The 19,889-nt window shown below is 46.1% G+C and overlaps 1 protein-coding gene across 4 annotated transcripts in view; it reads left to right on the forward strand.

The window, feature by feature from the left end:
- The first annotated feature begins 1,202 nt into the window (after positions 1-1,202).
- Positions 1,203-19,889, forward strand: part of CNOT6L (CCR4-NOT transcription complex subunit 6 like) — a 31,266-nt gene continuing 12,579 nt past the window's right edge. The window contains exon 1 of one of the 4 annotated variants that reach the window (XM_040585795.1): positions 1,203-1,283. In XM_040585795.1, the coding sequence (XP_040441729.1) occupies positions 1,207-1,283 (77 nt within the window). In that variant the 5' untranslated portion in view covers positions 1,203-1,206. Of the gene's footprint in view, positions 1,284-3,922; positions 3,947-3,971; positions 4,048-13,674; positions 13,793-19,889 lie in introns of those variants that run through there. The other 3 variants (XM_040585809.1, XM_040585829.1, XM_040585800.1) reach the window with 3 other exon arrangements.

The following is a 19,889-nucleotide window of genomic DNA, read 5'->3' on the forward strand; positions in this document are numbered from 1 at the left end:
GCCTGCTTCCTATCAAAACCCCTATAGCCAAAGGAGCTACTGCAGAGGCTCCTTTGGTGCTTCCTGTTCTCTGAGCATAAATGAGCTTTTTTTATCCATCACAAGTCCAGGCAGCTGCAGTAAAAATCAAGTTCGAATAAAAAGCTCTTGGGCTTGATCTCTTGTCCCAGCCTGTGCTTCCCCTGCCCCCTGCTGCTCCCTCAGACACCTCCCTGCACCTCTCCGATGCTTTTTTCCCCTCCCAGCACCATTTTCCCACCTGGGCTGTCCCATAGGTCAGCCCGCAAAGACCTCCCTCGCTCCCTGCCCCTGGTTGCTGCTTTTATTTTATCTGTCAATCCATCTTTCCCTCACGGGAGGCCCAGGTTCCTCCTGACTGAACGCGGGAACGACCACTACACGGATTTTGCTGTGCTTGGGAGAAGATGGGCTTCAACACGGGAGTGCCATTTACCTGCGCTTCCCTGCTTCGGCTGCCCAGAAGAGCATCCCCGCCTCACACAGCTCTGCACAACTGAAATGTAGGTGCTGGAAAAGATCTCGCAAAAAACAGGAGCTGCTGCCTGCGGAGAAACAAGCCGTGACGGACGCTGAAGAGATGCCTGCCCCTTCAAACCCCACGCTGAACACGGGGGGCTGCCCCCACGGCCCCGCAGGCTGCCATTTCCCGCCGCCAACCCCGCGGCCCCCTGCGCCCCACCTCGCCTCCACGAACTGGGGGGGCTGCGGACCCCCCGAAATCCCCCCGCACCCACGGGGCGCGGCGGGCCCTGCCGCTGACAGCCGCCCCCCCGGCGCCCGCCCCGCAGAGGGCTCCTGGCCGCCGCCAACATCATGAGGTAAAACCGGCGTGTCGTCTCGCCGCGGGCCGCTCGGGGCCCTGCCGGTGTCGCCCCGGGGCCGGTGTCGTTCCCCGCGCCGGGGCAGGTGTTGGCAGCTGCCGCGGGGGGTTGCAGGGCCCGGCGTGTGCGGGGGGCGAGCGGTGGCGCGGCCCCGCGTGTGCCCCAGGTCCCCGCGCTGCGGCCCCGTCCCCGCCCGCCTCCCGCCGCCGCCTCCCGCCTCCCCGCGCCCGTCCCCGCCTCCGTCTCCTCCGCCCTGCCGAGCCCCGGCCCGCTCCTCCCCGCCGCCGCCGCCGCCGCCGCCGCCGCCCCGGCCCCGCGGCTCCGTCCCCGGCCCGGCCGCGCTCCCCGGCGGGCCGCCGCCTGCATGTCGTTGCTGCCCGCCGCCGCCGCCCCCGCCGCCCTACCGCCGCCGGCCCCGCCGCCCTGCCGCGCCGGATGCAGGTGAGCGCCGCGGCCCGGCGGGGCCTCCTGTGCTGAGGGGGGAGCGGGCCCGCGCCGCCATGTCGGGCCCCGCCAGCACCGGGGCCAGCACCGGGGCCAGCACCCGGGGCGGCCGCCGCGGCCTGGGCCGCCTCGCAGCCGCCGCTCCGCGCCCTCGCCGAGCCGTGCGTGCGGGTAGGGAGCGGGGGCTGCGGGCATGTCCCCGGCGAGGGGCGGCCCGGGGGGGGGACAAGACCCCCGCGGGGGGCCGGGGCGTGAGGGGCGCGCGGGCGGCCCGGCGCTGGGCCCGGCGGCGGGGGCGTCCCAGGGGGCTGGGCCGCGGCGGCGTTGGCAGCCGTCCCCCGGGCTGCTCTGGGGCTGCCAGGCTCACCCCGCAGCCCCGGCTGAGGGCGGCAGCGACGGGGCAAAGCCGGGCCGTGTGGGGGGAGAGCTGGGCCCCGCTCCCCGCCGGGCCGGCCGCCATCCCGCCCTGGGACCTTCGCCCGGCGCCGCGGGGACCCGGCGGTGGGGTTGGCGGGGGTGTTCGTGGCGAGGGGAGGGTGTTTTGGGGGAGGGGAGGGTGTTTGTGGCGAGGGAAGGGTGTTTTGGGGGAGGCGAGGGTCTCCCCACTTTTTCCCGGTGGTCCACAGCCATCCCGTAGAAGGCACATGGCGGGAATGTCACCTGCAATAAAAGCTGGGCTTCAACCTCAGGCAGCAGTGACTGCGAATAAAATAACGTGCCTAAACACTTGAGTTTTTGTAACAGTTTGGGGCTTGCTTTCTAAACTTAAGTACTCTTGGTAAATATGGCGGAGGGCTCGGTTGCTTTCTGCCGGTTCGTGGCCACACCGAGTTTTTTCTGACTTTCTGAAATATTTAGCCACCGGCCTTTATCAAGCCATTTTTGAAACTTTGCATGGGCTAAGTATTTGCTTTGGGGAGTTACAACTTCTCATGAGCTGGCCTGCTGATAAGAATTCTAGATAGCCTCGTTTAAGCCGGGGAAGGGGGGCTGCTGCACTGAAATTCATGCCTGTGCCGTCCCCTCTCCGTGACGCTCTGCTGCTCAGCCAAGCTCAAACACGCTCCCTCGCAACCTGAAACTAACCTGGAGGGGAGAACACCTCATCCTGATGTTGCTCACAGTCGTACTTCGTGTGTGTGTGTGTGTGTGTGTGTGAGTGTGTAGACATAGCTGATAATGAAAGTGATGATAATGTGTCTATTTTTAGCTCTGCCACTCCTTTGAGATGTTTTTGTCCTGGTGCTTTTTATTTTTTCCCCTAAACAAAAAAAAAAGTACAGTATTTCTAACAACAAAGTGTTCCCTGTGACACAACCCAAGGAATTCCTAGAAGCTGTATCCCAGTTTGGAGGGCCAGAAGGCTCTGGCGAAGGTGGAGCACGGCCTTTACAAACACAGCACTGCCAGTGATTTTATTTCTGCATTCTCCCTATCAAAATAGGAAGCGGTGGCGCAATTTGTACTGCCAAATGTCACTCTTCCGACACACAGCCCTCTTCAGGTACAGCCACGTGCCAGCAATACCTCACAAAAGCTGCAGGCGGGCTTTACGTGTGAGGTTTACTTTGCACGGTGTGCAAGCGCCACAGCCTGACCTGACTTCCTGTACGTAGCCTTTCTCCTTTCCACAGCCCTCTGCTTCGGACGGCTTGATTCATTAGTGAATGTAAACGGGTTCGGAGGCACCACAGCACTTGCCTGTAGCTTTCTTTTCCCCCACAGAGGGTGTTGGGAGGTTATTTACAGTTTTGTTCTGTAATTTTGCTCCAGAGCAGATTGGCAGTGCATGCTTCTGACATCTTGCGGTTCTGTGCTCTGGAATAACAATATGCATCTCCATACACGTGACCTGCAGTACCGTGTCGATTATTCTGAACAGAACTTATGTTTGAACATCAACTCAGGCATTAAATCTCCTTGCCCGCTGTCTTCAAAGATGCTTGAAGATGATGAAAGTCCCATTACAGTTTGACTGTTCAGTTTAACTGAATGGTGGGAATTTTGCAGTTCTTTGCTGTCTGCTAAACAAATCCCATTAAACACTTTCAGTTTTGTTCTTTTCTTACTATTAAAAGCGAGGGTGGCCTACTCTGAGTGCTTAAGTACAGCAGTTTAATTTATTCCATGTTATCTTTCCTTCCTACAGGGGCTCTTTCTAGTTTAGTTTGTGTATTTAATTGAAGGATAAAGCACAATATAAATGGCTGATAGGTTTTGCCACGTTCCTCGGCTAAGTTTAGGTTTCCTCTCTCCTTGGAAGCCAAGATCCTAATGTGTCAGCGGCAAAGGAGTGAGACTACCCATCATCAGACTGTTAGAAAAACTTAGTTTGGCAGTGGCACGAAAAACATCAAACTTCGCAGATTCGTTTTAGTTGCTGTTGAGTTTCCCACCAGGTCTATGTGGCAAACTTCTGCTGGCACAGCTCTGTCTGCAAGCTCTGTGACGAAGTGTGACCCGTGACTGACATAGCTGTGCCAGCAGAAGTCCCAGCTGTAGAAGCAGTTATCTGCAAAAGTGCACTTTTACTGATATAGCTTGTTTTCGTTTTTAAAGGGTGTTTTTCCCTATCCTGGTAGCCTGCTGCTCAGGGATGCAGTGTAATCAGACATTTATTTCCCTGGGAGCACAGGACATTTATTTCCATGGCTTCGAAGGTATGGCTGGTCAGGGTGTATTTTCTGTGTGTGCCTCTCCTCTTCCCATCCACGGTCTGTAGGAGCTCGGTCACATTTGCAGTAGGAATTCTCTCCTGGAAGTAAGTGATGTTATGGCTCTACTTGTTTTCTTCCCCTCTGAGGGTGTTTATAAAACTTAAATTTCACATTTCATGTGATAAGCTGGGATTTTTATTTTTTTTCCTATGGGGACTGTGGTTGTTTTTCATTAACAACCTTGGTTTTGCAAAAAGCGAGACAGGCTTTTGACCGAGTTTGCTAAGCACAATAATATTTAGCTTTCACACCAGTGTTACAAGAAATAAGTCAGGAAGTGATCCCAAAGTGTGTGTGGACTCCAGTAGTAAAATGAAAAGCAGCACTGGCAAAAAATCAATTTCCACACTGGGTAAGTCTTAATTTAAATCTAAAACACTGAGAAGAAAAACTTACATCTAGGTAGATCACAGCACCTGCTTTCCTTTTTTGTTCAGAGTCAGCGTGCACAAATGGGGAGTTGTATTTCTTTTTTCTTACTAAAACCTTTCTGAGGGCATTCTGTTTTTAAGTGGTAAAATTATGTGTCAGGAACGTGCTTAACTTTAGAGCAAACTTTCTTTAACTGCCAAAAAAACCTGCCTAGATCTGCTTTAATCCGTTGGACACTTTTGGGTTACTTAAGTTTAAAAGGGGAGATAACTACAAATAAATGGCTTGCTTACTAGTTATTGGGAGGAACTTTTGGGATGCCAAAAGGCACTCAAGGCACTGGATGTAACCTGATTTGCAGAATACTGAGAAAGCAAATGTAGTGGTGGAGCTTAGTTGTTTGGGAGCGTAAGACGGCATTTGGGAAAACTTTAAAAAATAAGTTAAAATATGTCTTAGGCATATTTAGATTCAGGAGGATTTACTGTGGATTTACTACTTTAGAGCATTAAATGCTAAGCCTCTTGTAATATTCCGCACACCCCCCCCCCCCCCCCCCCAATTCTGTGGTTCTCCTGATCATAGCCTGTAATCAAGGCTTGGGTGCTTGTTACTTGCTTGCTTCAATTTAACAGAACATTTCTCCTGTTTCAAGCAGATCTGCCTGCACTGTAAAGGTATAGATGGCTCAGGCTAGTGGAGCAAGCTGCCTTTAAAATGCTGCACTTAACCTTGCACACGACAGCCAGCTGTCAGGTCTTCCTTCACTCTGGAAAGCTGTGTAGAAATTGTGACTAAATCCAAGAGCTGTGCATTCTCCTCCATTTATCAGGTTGTCAGTTAATGTACCTGTCAAAACATGCAGCAAGCTGTTCTGATGGTGCAGCTATCCCCACTGAGCTGATTGAACTTTGCTGGTGCCGGAAAGGGGAATGCTCCCAGCCCTGCCATGCATCAGACCCTGTGTTCAGCCACTTTCTCTCACTAACCTGACAGTAAATAAACAAAACAGGATGGAGGCTGCAGGGTGTTCATGTGTTTTAGAAGTGTTGATTCTTAGATCCAACAGTGACAATACTGTGTAACTTCACCTTTTGATTAATTCTTTGGGTTTCAGTGATTTGTCTGTACAGCTTCTCCATCTCACCTGTAATGATAAAAAAAGAGACTGTCTTAGGATGTTTCTTTATCACTACCTTTAGCTGGTGGCAAAGTTTCTGGAATTCTCTTGCTCTCCTTCCCATCTTAAAAGGCTTATGTATCTCTGGTCCTTGTCAACAAACTTCACACGTGTACCTCCAGCCACAAGACCACCCCAAAAAAGATCAAACAGCTCAGAGGGGACAATAATCTCTGAAGTATCCTGCAGGAGATGGCAAAAAGACTTTATGTGCACAGGGTTTACTGCATCCATTTGTGCCTTTTTCAGGAGCGCCTTGGTGTAGATCTCAGAGCAGGGTGCCGAGGACCATGTAAAGCCTTTAGCTGAACAGGCTGACTGGCTGTGTTTGAAGCTTGGTAAATTCACAAAAGGGCTATGTGACACCTACCTGTAATGGCAAGGTACTGGACATGACTTGTTTTCTGTTATTTGGGAGAAAAGTCCTCTCTTAGAGCTCAAAACAAGAAGAAAAAAAATCCACAAAAAATACCAACCCCAAACTGAAATTGCTCTGGATAAAAGAGAGCACTGGAAGAAAACATCTCCAGAAAAGTTGCTCTCGAATCCTGTTGAGAAGAATAACTTTTGCAGTTGCTTGCGCATCTCCCTACAGAGGATCAAGAAGTAACTGAACAGTGTTCAGGCACTGCCAGAAAGCTTTCCCTCTAGGGTTCAAGAGTTGATCATTGAAAATACAATTAAAGGTAGGCAGAAGTGCCTTATATAAGACAGAAATGCATTAAATGATGTTCTACAAGAAACAGATTTTATGCCTTTTATGAGGAGACGTTAGACCAGCACTAATAAAAATGCTCCGAGATGAAGAAAAAGCAGCTCCAAACAATTTTAGCTACAACTCATGCACAGTTAGCGAAGAGAGAGGTTTTTGAAGCTGTACGAAGTCAGCACCCAGGGCCAAGGAGCAGAACCCCATTTAGCTGTTGCATGTTGTGCACACAAGTAATTTGACTAAAGCTTGTAACCTGCATGTGTACACACGGAACAGATAAGGTTGTGTGTGTTCACCCTTACTGTAGCATTTCCTGATGTAAATGATTAATGGCATTTTATGATGGCGCGGCATTGTAGCTGTTTATGCTTAGCATTTGCCACATGGCTGTCTTTCACATTCTGCTTGCCTGTAAAGGAGCTTTACCTTTTCTCTGAGAAAGGTATATAAAATGAGATTAAAAGGGCTGTAGGACTCTATGGATTTCCTAGGATATAAGAATACAGGATGGTATAGGCGCCTATCTTAAATGAAGTTAACGCTGTGTGTACGTTGTCTGCAGGCACGCTTCACAGATTCATAACACAGTCCTGTTAACAAAGGTGCTTGGACCGTCTGTGTTAGCAGCAGAGAAATTAAATACTTCTGCCTTTTTTGTCAAAACTAAACAGGTTGGGTAAAGTGAAACTTCTGCTTCTAGCACAACAGTGAGAGCAGAGCCATAGGAGAGAGGAAGAGAAGGGTTTTCGCTCATTGCCCTGCTGCTGAAAGCAAGTTGAGGCTTGCTTGTGACAGTGATGGTTAAAAGCGGCTGTATCAAAAATAGCAATCTTGGGATCAGAACAGCAGTACTGCTGCCTGGCTCCGGTTCAAGTAGATCCACTTGAGGGAAAAGTCTAGGAACATAGATGCCAAGCCTCAGGAGGGGGCATATACTTTCTGAGTTAATGGGGTGATGGATCTTCAGAAGGGGTTTTAGTTTTGGGTTCTCCCCACCCCCATTTGCAGCTTGAGGATTGATGAATCTTTGGCTGTTTACAGACAGAACCGATTAATCCTTCAGAGCACCCTGCCATCATCCCTGCTGATGTGAATCAGGATTATTTGTTACCCTGAACAAAGCATAAAGGAAAAATCTATTGTGCCCTCAGCTAAGAGCTGAATTTTTATGGAATTTTTATGGCTGGGAAGCTACTGGAGGCAGGTCTCCTCCAAAGAGCCCGTGGGCCTGTGCCCTTCCTGAGTTGGGCACCCCACCTGCAGTCTCTGGAGGCCTGTGTTGGAAGGGAGAATGGAACGCAAAGCTCCCAACTAAGGGCCCTTTATCCTGGCCGGCAATCCTTCCCTAACTACCACTGCAAGTCAAAGCTCCCCAGTCTCCTACTTACAACCACCTGAATCTAAAACCCCAATTAAACTACCTTAAAAAGCTTTTTAAACGCAAAAAATATTCACAGGCTGAGGCAGTTCTGCAAGCTGCCGAAGAGAGAGGAATGTTTAGCCTTGTGTTGCTGTGGAGGAAGGTTCTGTTGTCTGCTTTTGGGACAGGTGGGGAGGAGAAGAAGGTCTGCTCACGAAAAGTGAGGGGGAAAGGGAATCATCTTCTCTGTAGAAATACCCATGCTACGGCTCACAGCTACACACAGAAGGGATATGTAGCCTTCACCTTATGGGGTCCCAGCACTGAAAAGGGAGCTTTCCCCACGTAAAAAATGGCCTCGGTTTTCTTCTTAAGACGTTTTGACAGCTCCAGAAGCCTGACTCAGTAACGCATCATTTTGAAAAGGAGGTTTTTACAGGCTGCTAAGCAAAGTTTTTTGAGTGCTACGATGTAGGCCTTTTGGGTGAATTTGAGACCCAGAAAGGCTCTTGTTTCCATTTCTTTGAGTGTCCATTACCACCTGAAACAACCTTTCTTTAGCAAGTTTCTTCTCTGAGAGAGCCAAACCTCACGTTGGGAGCAATAATGTAAGTGTCATCCCTCTTCATTTTTTTCCTCTTTGCTTTGGTGTCAGGGTCCATCAAACATTTTTTTAGTTCATCACATTTCACAAGTACAAATATAACTACAAAAAGCATCGACTTCTGGTCAAGCTGTTAATAATAGTCAGGGCTTGTAGATTGTGCTCATTTGCTGTTTACCCTTTAGGGCAGCTGAATGAATTGATCCGTTAGTTTTCCCTTCGCTTTTCAGGAATGCTTCCATCTGACTTAACATCTTTATGCCTTCTAATCACAAATTAATATTTTTTTTTCTCCTTCCTAAGAAATCAATCTAAAGGTTCTTTCAAAAGGCGCTGGCTTGGCTTTGGGTACATAGAGAAGCACATTGAAGACTTCCTTCTGCAGATTTTTAACTGGTTTTTTCCATGTGATACTGGCAGGAAAATTGAGAAAGCAGGAAAGCAGAAAACATACTTTGTATGCTTTGCTGGACATCACCATCCTGTGTTTTGTAAACAGTGGAGAGGTCCTGCAGGTTTTTATGTTTTCAGCTATGTGGCCTGCAGCCATTCCTGCTCCTGGTGCTAGAGATTTCATGGCCTAAAAAGGTATTTGAGAGCTTCCAGTGGAAAGGTCCCATTCAAATACTCTGGATGCATTTCTCTCTTCCATGTAAGCTAGGGAGTTTGTTCCTGCAGGGTGGAAGCAAAAGTACACCTGAGACTTGCTTGCCGTATGTACTTGCATGAAGTCAGTAAGCTTCCCAGTGGCATGAGGCAGGGTGTATCTCCTTCAAATAAATGTCTTTTATCTTGAGTCAGCCTTGACATGTGGAGAATACCCTTTGCTCTTCTCATTGCTCCAAGTCTGAGAGCTGGAGTAGAATTAAAACAGTCAGAAGAAAGCATAAAGTTGTCACCCAGTCGTCTGTGGGAAGAAATGCAGATAGGAACCATGGCCAGCCCTCTGAAACTGCCAGTGTTTCCTGGACTTTCGGAAAGGGTTGGTTCACTCACTTCTTGTCGGAGCACATATCGGTATGCACTGCTCAGCCCTTGCACACATGACACAGGCTGCTGCAAGATAAGTTTCCTATCTGTATCAGCAGGAAGCTCTAAAACTGATTTGCAAGGGACATAAAAGCATAGCAGTTGTCAGAAACAGTGTTGTCCAGGTAAAAGAAAACACTCTGCATTTTCTTAGATTCATGGAACTTGCAGCTCTGGGCAGGAAAAGGCCAATTGGGACAGCGTGGAATGTAGTTCCAGAAAACTGGTTAGTGCTTCCTCTATACCTTAAAATTCAATTTATTTTTATTCTGTTACATGAGTTTACAACTGGCCCTGGAAGTAACACAGGATGAATTATCCACCCAGCAGAAATTTCCACTTGTGAACGCCTTTCCTCTAATCCCTTCTTGTTTTGGAAAGTTAAGAAAGCAAAAGGAAAACGGGGCCAGACGAATTCTCACATACCAGAATATAGTCACAAGTGCCAGGAAGAGTCTGGTTCAGATTGTCAGATGGCCCTTGGCTTGCATTTTTTCCTCCAACCAAATCATGTCTTACCACTGGGAGTAGTTCAGTCTGTAGGCATGCTTTTGTACCTGTGCAATGATCCTCTTCCTTCTCCTCTCTCTGGAGTGAAAGACTGGGAATAAGTGGAGTTCATCTCATAAATTAGGAATATTTTGAGTGGATGAGAGAAGCACATACATTAAGTGTTTGAGACCTGCAGATAGAATAGGAGGTTTGGTATTTTTACAGTACTAAGATCTCTTTGACATATCTCAGATTACAAGATTATATAGCCTTTTTGCAGATTTATGGAGCAAAGCCTAAGTGAGGCTATGACCTTAGGATATCAGTTTTATTCTTTGATGTATGGTTTGACTTGAGGACTGCACAGTGACTAGTCCTGTGATGACACCTAGTCTGCAAGATGTTTTCTTGTCTGCTGTAGTACCCGTAGGTGCTGCCAAACAGAGCTCCCCCATGCATGTGAATGTGGAACCGTTCAATTTTTAATAGATGGCTATTTATTTCGTGGTGGCTGCTGGTATGGACAAAACAACCCTAGATGTGTATGCGGGGAGATGAGTATAACTCAGAAGTATTTTCTACTTGCAAAATTAGGTGTTGTGTTTTAAAGCCTCAAGCTGTCAACAATGCTACAGCATTCCTGAATCTGTACCTGCCTCTTCCGCATACCCACTGTATCTGTACTCTTGCTTTAGACTCTAAAACAGGGGGGTGTGTGCTACCCAGCAGTGAGTGACACTTGGTAGAACCGGGGCTTCAGACATTTCTCTTCTTTAACTTCCTTTCAGAGATCATTATGTTCTTCACAGGTTTATATAGTCCTTAGTGTCATGTGTACTTGGACATCCTGGCACCTCACTGCTTTGAAAGCAAGCATCGGGGCTGCAGCATTTGCAGCAGTGCCTGATGGCTGTGTAACTCTGAATCCACAGCAAAGGACCATGACCAAAACTCAGCATGATGGGGAGGGAGGGGGAACTGCAAGGAACCCTTTGCCAACACAGACATTAGGGAACTCATGAATTAAGTTCTCACGTGCTAGCATATTAAGAAATAACAGAAAACGGACCTGTTTGAAAAACTTTGGCAGAAATTGCCACATTTTTATTCCTTGGGTAGGTGATGCATGCGCTTTAGATGAAATTCCTTGAAGTGGCTGAACAGAAGAATCAACCCAAGTTCAACCTATCTTCTGGCAGAGGAACGGGCACAATTCACTTCAGCTCTTGGCCATGACCCCTCTTGCCAACTGACATATACCTCAGGGTTTGTTCCCATATGGCCTGCTTCCTTCCAATAAACTATTACAGTGATCGTTCTGGGCAACAGAATTAGCCTGCTGCTAATTTTGGTTTAAAGAACAGGATACCTCCTCCCCTGGGTAGTGTCTTGACCCACTGGACTTCACAGCCTTTGTGTGTCTTGCTGTGGTCAGATTTTATAGATGCTCATAGTTTAACTTCCAGATACTCACATCTCACCTGTCAGAGGTGAATTTCCTCATCCCCACAGAGATTGTCTTGGGCTATTGTTGCTGTAGTTTCTCATTTTCCACCTTGCTGGAACATAGCTAGAAGAGTACGTGTTACTCATCAACATTGGTTTTAAAACTACATCCAGTATACGGAAGTTTAAGTGTGGTGTAAACGCACATGGGAAAGATTTGGATAATCAGATACAGAAGCAGCTGAATTAACTCCCTTTTGATATCCAAATAATATGCTTTTCTCAGGCTATCAGGCAAGCTTTTTTACTTCTTTGATTAAAGAATTAAAGTACATTTAAATATACCCTATGAGAAAAGGGTTTATGCCTATAAACTGCTTTATTTTAAAGAGATCCCCTTTCCTTCTCCTCCGTCTTCTGAGCATACAAGCCTAGCTACTTCGAGCACTAGTGCAACGTCCTGTGACCTGTTGAAACTGGGCTGTAATACCAAAAGGCTAATTTATTGTGCCAGCGATTGCAAAACAGTTTCCACTATTGGTGTGTACTTTTTTCTCTGGCTTCTTATTTTTTTATCTCCTTTCTTTTATAATCTAGAGCTTTGACTCATCCAAATCTACGTGTAGTTGAACAGAGCAGGCCTTGTAACTTTAAAGCTATCTGAAGTAAGTTTTACAGTGGCAGATTTCCCTGTTAATTATTGCTGCAAAGCACAGATTGTGAGCGATAAGCTGGCCATTATCTTTCTATCATATAGGGAGAGTAGCTGAAGTGCTGCTGGGCTTTGCTTATTTTGTTAAAGTGTTGGCAGCCTAACATCTAAAGGGTAAGATAACATTGTAGCTGCAGAACTGTCTCATTTGTTCCTTTCTCCTAGCACAAACTTTTCTCTGAAGGATGAAAGGTTATTGAGGACTCCAGTTGTATTTTTAAAGAAAGGGAGAAATGTTCATTGAGAAGACCGCTTCCGAGTCGCTGCAGTGGTGTAGGTGAATTAATAATTCTGGTGTAGTTTCGCTCAAAAAACAGGTCGATAGCTGACTTCTCTCCAACTATTGATCATGAGGAGCTGAATGAGACAAGGTGTTGGCTTGGGGCAACCTTAACAGGGTTTTTATCGTTTCTAAGCAAGTGACTGAATGAGCTGAGGTATTGGATTAGGCTTGTCAATAAAACAACTCTTTCCCTGGAGGCTCAGAAGGATGCTTGCGCACCACGCCACTTCAGGCTCACTCAGTTCTTGGTGTGGAGAGTTCTGTCACCCTGGTCCTATTGCTGTCAAAGTGGACCTAGGAAAACCTCCAGCTTTAAGTTGCAGCCGTGCATGGCTGCTTTTCTTCTGCGCTCACAGCCCAGGACAGCATTTTGTCTTCAAGCTTGCTACTGATCCAGCACTGACTGCTTCCTTCCTCAGACTCCCAGCGACTTCAGTTCTTAATCCTTTAAGCCACTCTGTCCTGTATCTCATTAAAAGACCAGCGCTCTCCAGGGGATGGGGCAGCATTGCAAATGGGTCATTTCTTTGAACTAGTGTGGGATGCTCGTGTAAATAAATGCAGTATTTAAGCCATCCCTTTGGGGCCTTCTGGTTAGATTTATTTACAGGCTGGCTGTTGAAACTCTTCTTGCCCTATAATAGATCCCTTGTATGCATTTCTGTTGAGCAGAGCGTTGCTTTTGAGGAGCTACCTACCCTGTGTTTGCATGTCAACTAGCCCCTAAGAGCTCCTGTGAAAGCAGCAAGCGTAAAAGGCATCTGCAGACAAAGGCATGTTTTACTCTATGACTTGATGCAGATATTCAAGAGTTGTCATGTACACCATGAGAGGTAACAGCCTATTTCAAACAGAGCAGAAACTGTTCTTTGGAGTAAGGACTGAAATGTTAACCAAATACAGAAATTAAAAATCACTACGTAATGCTACGTAGTATTTCCATGCAATAAATAGTTTAACTGTTCTTGTAAGTGGGGGTGTGACATAAAGGAAGAGGAAGGGTGGAAACCTGGATGTTCTTGTGTTACCTGTGCTTTAAGAAAAGACTCTATATTTCATTTAGAGGAGATGAGGGAACAGGGGGAAATAACTAGTGGGTGTATGTCAGTAGGACAATTAGCATTTCCATCAAGTGAGTGCCAGTTGGCTCTAGAATTAATCTGATGGAGCTCGTTCCCTCCCTTCCCACTCCTCCCCTTGGCTTTGGCTGTTTTTCTCCAGGGTTTGCTTATATGACTTTTCTGTTTTTTCTCTGGGCTTTTATGGTCTTTGTTGAAGTGATAACATGAAGCCCCCTGGGCTCCCACCACCACTGAATTTACAATCAACTGCAGGTTCTTGGTTACCTCTTGCATTTCACTGTTCCCACCCCCAGTTTGAATTTCCCTGCGCTGGTATGCCAAGACAGACAGAGGAGGCAAAAAGCCTTGTGGGCTGTGGTTGTGAACACCTCTGCAGCTGGCTGTACACCTTGTGTTGCTTGCCTTACAGGGACTCAACAGCACACGAGCAGCTCTGTGTAAGCTGAGCCAGCACCCTAACCGGCGTGCCAGGCACAGGCAATTCCTTGCTGGAAAGGAGGAAAGCTGTGTAGTTAAGGTAACGGTGACTGTATTTTCAATCCCTGAAAACAGTCTCTTTGTACGACAGCCTCTAGCAGATCCCTGTGAACTGCTGCGCCTCTTGCACAATGAAGAGCTTGCTAATGAGCAAAGAGAGGATTTTCTGTGGAACTGAACAGACAAAACTTAAATAGCCTCCTCGTGCTGAGCCTAATCTAAGTACCACATGGAATAAAAACTAGAGCAAGGTTTGGACAAATTCCATTGTATTGTTGCTGTGCTTGTTGTCGATATGTCCTTTTCACTATGCTTCTGGGTTCGCTAGCTGGAGTGGGGAGTGCAAGCCCAAAATCCTGCATGCAGGTTGTGGCGGGGTTGCCACTGCTGTGGCGTGGACTGCAACAGTTTACAAATGGTCAACCAAAGTCTATCAAGGAGTAGTGCTCTTTTCCTGACCCTGAAGTGACTCCATGAAGATGCCTCCTGCCTGTGCAGCCTTGTTCCAAACCTGGTGGATGGTTGTGAGTTTCCCTTGAATATGGCAAAGATAAAAGGGCTAGGCAGGGGCAGCACCATAATAAAGAGTCTGTTCCCATCTGCTTCTCAGCACAAACGTGCCTCCTGACCAGCTACAGCTTAGAGGAACAGCTTTTCATCCTCTCAGCATCAGTACAGAGATCCTACCAATTAGGGCTTTACACTTCTGCTTATTTTGCCTACATCAGCTGCAATATAAAAGCTACAGTCCTTGAAGGACATCTGCCTTGTGATAGGTACAATGAAGGACTATGAAAATTACTTCTGAAGCTTATTTTGTTGAAGTATTTTCTACATCTAATATTTATCTTGATCATATAGAAGAGGTGGCAGTTTTAAAAAAAATGTTCAACTTGCAATGTGTGTGAAGACTCCCTAAAAGTTTCAAGTTAAGGAATGTAAGTACTGAACCGAAGAGTAGCAAAGATGTCATACTAAAGCAAGTTTGGTTTTAGATGCGTGACCGATGTCATTCAAGAAAACCCCTGTATTACCTTGCTGTATTTTTAAACGCATTAGCAGATGAGAAGAGTACAAGCTGTTGTAATTTTCTAGCAGCATTACAGAAATAAGGTTCTGTCTCTTTCCCACTTGGAGCCCGGATTATTTTTAAAAAGTAAACTAGGCTGAGGCCCTGTCTACAGGTTTCTATAGAGGCAGAGTTAATGTTGCTATAGGCTTGGAAGGAGATACAAGTAAATGACCTTTAATGATCCAGATTTCCATAGTTCTCCTAACTATGTGTTTCTGGACTCTTTCTGCTGAAGAAGAGACTGCTAGTGGGTAGAGATCAATAGTCCTACTGAGCTCACATAGAGGAGCCCTCTGCATAACAGAGTCAGTGTACTTTCTTGTGAGAAACAATTTTCGTGGATGGATGGTACAAAAATAAACAGATCTTTTTACAGATTTCTAAAACAAAACTTTTTTTTGTCATTTGCACTTGTGGGCTTCATCTTTTGTTGCTAGCTCCATGGTGCTAAGATTGAAATTTTAATTGTTCCTTAGATTTAATGTTCACTTCAAATTTCATCTTTTGCCTTGCAGTTTACTTCCACTTACTGTTTAACTATCCTCCTGTTGGTAGGATACTTACTTGTGTCCAAGTAGTCTCTGTTTATGTACTTTGATTATACTCCCCTCAAAGATTGTTTGAAATCTCAGTATTGGGAGATGACAGTAACAAAAAGCTTATTTGCTCTTTTTAATAAAAAAAACACAACATGTTGAGGCATTTTTATTTCTTTCACTGATAAGCTCTATTCCCAGTCAGGTTACTTGGAATAAGAAACTGAAAGGAGACAGTTGACAACCTTTGGCAACTCACAGTGCTCGTTGAACTCTTGGTAGAGACAGCACATGCAGAGGTGGTTGAACATGTTCCTGCAGGAAAGCACAAGGAAGAAAATGCAGATCCAGGCAAAAGACTATCAGAATTCTCCATGCATATTTTTGTGCTAGTATATATACACTAGATACACCGATAAACTAAGTAGTTTACCTTAAGCATATACTAGTATTAGCAGGTTTTTTTAAATCCCCTTAACATACCCTTAAACAATCACCTTATTTTCTGCATCTTCACACACACACACACCCCAAGTGCTCTTAAGTCGTGTTTGTGAGTATTGGTTGTACTTCCCCCCCCTCCCTCAGGAGGCTGAAACGGGGACACTTTTGACATATGCTCACATAAAAGCAAAACATGCTTACTACAGATGAGTAGCCTTCCTCTCCTCCCTTTGCAACCATTTAGTCCTGTTTACAAAATACATAGATAAAAATGGCTCAGTTTTCCAGCCTGTGGTCCAACTTTCCAGCATTAAATGTGTGTCTGTGTGTATACATGCGCATGCACACACTCTGGCCTCGTCAGCCAGCAGAATTTTTAATTCCTGGGAGGGATCACCATATGGAAGTGGATGGACAGTAAGCTGTTACTGCACAGAGGAAGGAGGAATGATTCAGGGCCGTCTGCTGGATAGTTTTCAAAATGCTTTGGCAGTTTGACTCATCTATATACAGAGACTGAGGGGGGGAGTCACAAAGAATGTCACTCTGCTGGAGGCAAGGATTTTGAGTTGTGCCAACACATCCATGAACATAGGGCTGAAGCAAGATGAAGTTGCAGCTCTTTTCAATTTGCTTCCTCGTTAGAAACAAGAGAATTCATTTATGCATTGAGGTATGAACAAACTTAAACAGAACAACATGTTATAGTCACCAAAATTTAAGAAATGCACCTTCTAACCTCTGTGGGGAAGGGACTGGTCATTACTTTGCAGCAGCACGTAGCTCTAAGGGACTTCAACCTATCTGGCTTCAAAGTCCTCCTGCAACGTAGATGCCAAATAATCTGGACAGCTTTAAGCAGGCTTTCCCTTTCCACTGAACACATGTTAATCCTTCTGCTTGATGGGGGGTATTTGCCTTTGGAAGAAGCGATCCAACTTCACTGAAAATGATAGTGATGCAGTTCATCTCTCATATGGACCCTGAGATAGTTACTTTGGTGTGTTTGGGTGTACTCTGTAATGGAAGAGATTTTCTATGTTTGCAGCTGCTGTTGATTTCCCCCACCCATATAAAAAAAATACACTATGAGTTAAGAAATTTCTTAATCCCTAGCATAGAGTCCTTTTTTCTCATGTTCTGTTGATGCAATTTGTAGGACTGCCTGCAGCTTCTCCCTAAGAAATTCACAGTTTATATTTCATACTGCTAACTAAATCTTCCCCATCTCATATTCTCCACACCTGTATAACTTGAGAAAGTCTTAGATAGTTAACTACAGAAGAGTGATTATTATTACCTGGTTGTCTGAAACTCCAAATGTGCAGAAGCTCCTGTTGTTTGTTGTCCCCCCAAAAAAACATGTCTTCAGAGTAAAAACCTAGGGTGCAGCGTGATAGCTCAAAACTTTATTCTTTCACTGTTCACACCTTCAGTACTATTACATTATTCCTATTTTTAGCTTTAGCTGATAGTCAGCGTGCCCCATACACAGAAGCCAACAAATACAGCAGCCTATAAACACAAGAGTAAAAAAAAAAGGCAGCCACAAACTTAAAATACTTGCAAACCAAATCACCTCCCCCTAGCCCTTTTTATATACAGCTGAGCTAGAGCTGTTTGAGTTCACCTGGGACCATACTCAGGGTTTCAGCTGAGTAACCCTGCTGTGCCAGTCATGCCGAGGCTTTGGGTGGTGAACTGGTAACGAAAGAGTTGGCACATAAGCATGACACTGTTAGGAACTCCCAGCTTTCAAAGTTTGTTCAGAGCTTAAATACTGTTCTTACTAATGTATTGGTGTTCTCATGTTCAGGTTTTCTTTAATTCACACAATATCAGGGTCATACTGTTTCAGCTTACAGGGTTAGATTTGCAGTGGAGAACAAGTTTTAGTTGCTTCAAAAGTTTCCGAAGGGAACTCTTCAGAAGAAAAGCTGGCAAGAATTTTTTTTTGGTCCCACTTGAGAAGCAAAGGAACTGAGTGCACGTATTTTGCTCAAGTCACACCTGTATTAGCTGAATTTTAGCAAAAGCCTTACTTGAACCCACAGGATGCAACTCCACTCAAGCTGACCTAAATCAGCACTACTTCAGTCCTCCTGTCCCTGCCTGGAGCTTCCTGCTTTGTTCCTTATGACTGTGCTAATGTATGTCTGATTTTGGGGTTAACTGATTCAGGGAACTCAGTGTAGCTCCCCAAAGGCCGAGCTAAAATAGGTTGGGATTCTTGGATACTGGTTTAGTTCCAGGACAAGCAGAGGGAGAGATGGGAATGATACAACTTGGGAACTTGGGCAGAATTCATTTTTACTTCAAAAAAAAAAACCATGTGGTGGCTTTCAAGTCTTGCTCAATGTTGCTGTTACGCAGGGAAAAAAAAAGTATATTTGATTTAGATTTGTTTTCCCTTTTCTGTAACTGTGGAAATTACGCTGATGCTCATTTGACTCACTACTATTTCAAAATAATATTGACGTGACTAATATCTGAAAAATGTGCGTGTCGTTTGACTCGCAGTTCAGGGCTCATTTTGTTGGAGGGCCTCTGACTGCCGCAAATTGCTTTAAATTGGCAGAGCACTTCTCATAATGAGCTATATTTCAACATAATTTAATTGGGTTCCCTGCCAAGGAGGAAACTGTAATCCTGAAGCTTTTTGATGGTGTCACCTGGGCAGTGGTCATCTCTTGGCTTGTGGGCAGGTGTGGATGAGTACAGGGTGACTCGGATGGTCTAACCACTGCAGTTTTAAAGACTTCATCACCAGGCCCTGGGATATTTATCCGACTTCTGCCCCATTGTGAGGAGCTGCTGGGGTCTGGCAGTGGGAACAGCAAGCCCTGCTCTGGTTTCCAGCGAGGCTGCTCAGCAGCTGGAGGAGACTGCTGCTGCTTCAAGACTTTGAATCGACGTGCGTGTGACAGCCAGGACCCCTGGCTGGACTGAGCCTTCCCAAGCTGTTAGCCATCTGTGTCTGGCTTGGGATGAAATGGCAAGCAGAAATAAGGATAATTTCCCGCTTGCTTTTTTAGCTGGAAATGCACCTTGAGAAGCCCATAGGAAGGAACTGGGGCCAAAGCTTTTGCCTGCAGTACGTGGGGCAGGGAGGGGACAGTATGCAGAAACTGAAATTTAAATCTGCCTGGGTCTGATATTACTATAATACTATGCTGTAGAAAACAAGAATTACAAAGACTCGGTGAGCACAGCATGTTTAATAGAGCACTCACCTAAGTGCTGATGCTGGCTACAGGGCAGCAAAGTTTGTGATGTCTTGGGACCCCTGCTGTGGTAGAAGCACGAATTGCTTTAAGATGTAACTGATTAAAAAGCAATATGAAGACTCATCCTGGGTCAGTTCAAATGTTTGATGGTTAAGAGTTAAAGATCAAAAAACCTCCTTTCTGCCATAAACCCTTAACCCTTTTGTCAGTATTCTGCCTGATTTTCACCACCGAGCTTTCAGGTTTCCCTGTTCTAATCTGCAATATGCCTTGCAGATGAAATAAATATTGCCAGGTAATGAAAGCTCATTTTCTGTTAAAGGATCATTGCAGGTAATCCTGTGACAGTGATGTGACAGCTTTACTTGCTGCAGAACTAGGTTGCTGCTTTGTGGCATGGGCAGACTCACTCTGTTTATGCCGTGTCTGAAATGCTAGGACCGAGGTCTTGATTCGGGTGTATAGCACGTAAAATTTGTATTGAGTAGTATGCTAGATAATATACTCTGTGCTAGTCGAGGCGGTTAGGCTTTAATGCAAAGTGTGGTAGTGTTGCAATGTGTTTCCGTGCCGGCATTGTGACTGGGGCCGTGCTCTCTGCAGCTGCCAGGGACTGCAAGCTCTCCCAGTGCTCGGGTCTTGCCCCCCCCCCCCCCCCCCCCCCCCCCCCCCCCGCCTCGGCAGTGATTCACAGCTCTGCTGGATGTCTCCAGTCGCTTCCAGGGGTCTAGCAAAATCCAGGAAAAGCCGTGTCGAGACTCACTGGAATGTGGATTAGTTTCATACGCATCTAAGGGCAAGAATGCCCAGGAGAAAAGGTGAAAGACGGCTCTTACGCCTCTCAGCAGGGGCTGTGAG

Source organism: Falco naumanni, chromosome 1 (genome assembly GCF_017639655.2).
Source record: "Falco naumanni isolate bFalNau1 chromosome 1, bFalNau1.pat, whole genome shotgun sequence".
Lineage (NCBI taxonomy): Eukaryota > Metazoa > Chordata > Aves > Falconiformes > Falconidae > Falco > Falco naumanni.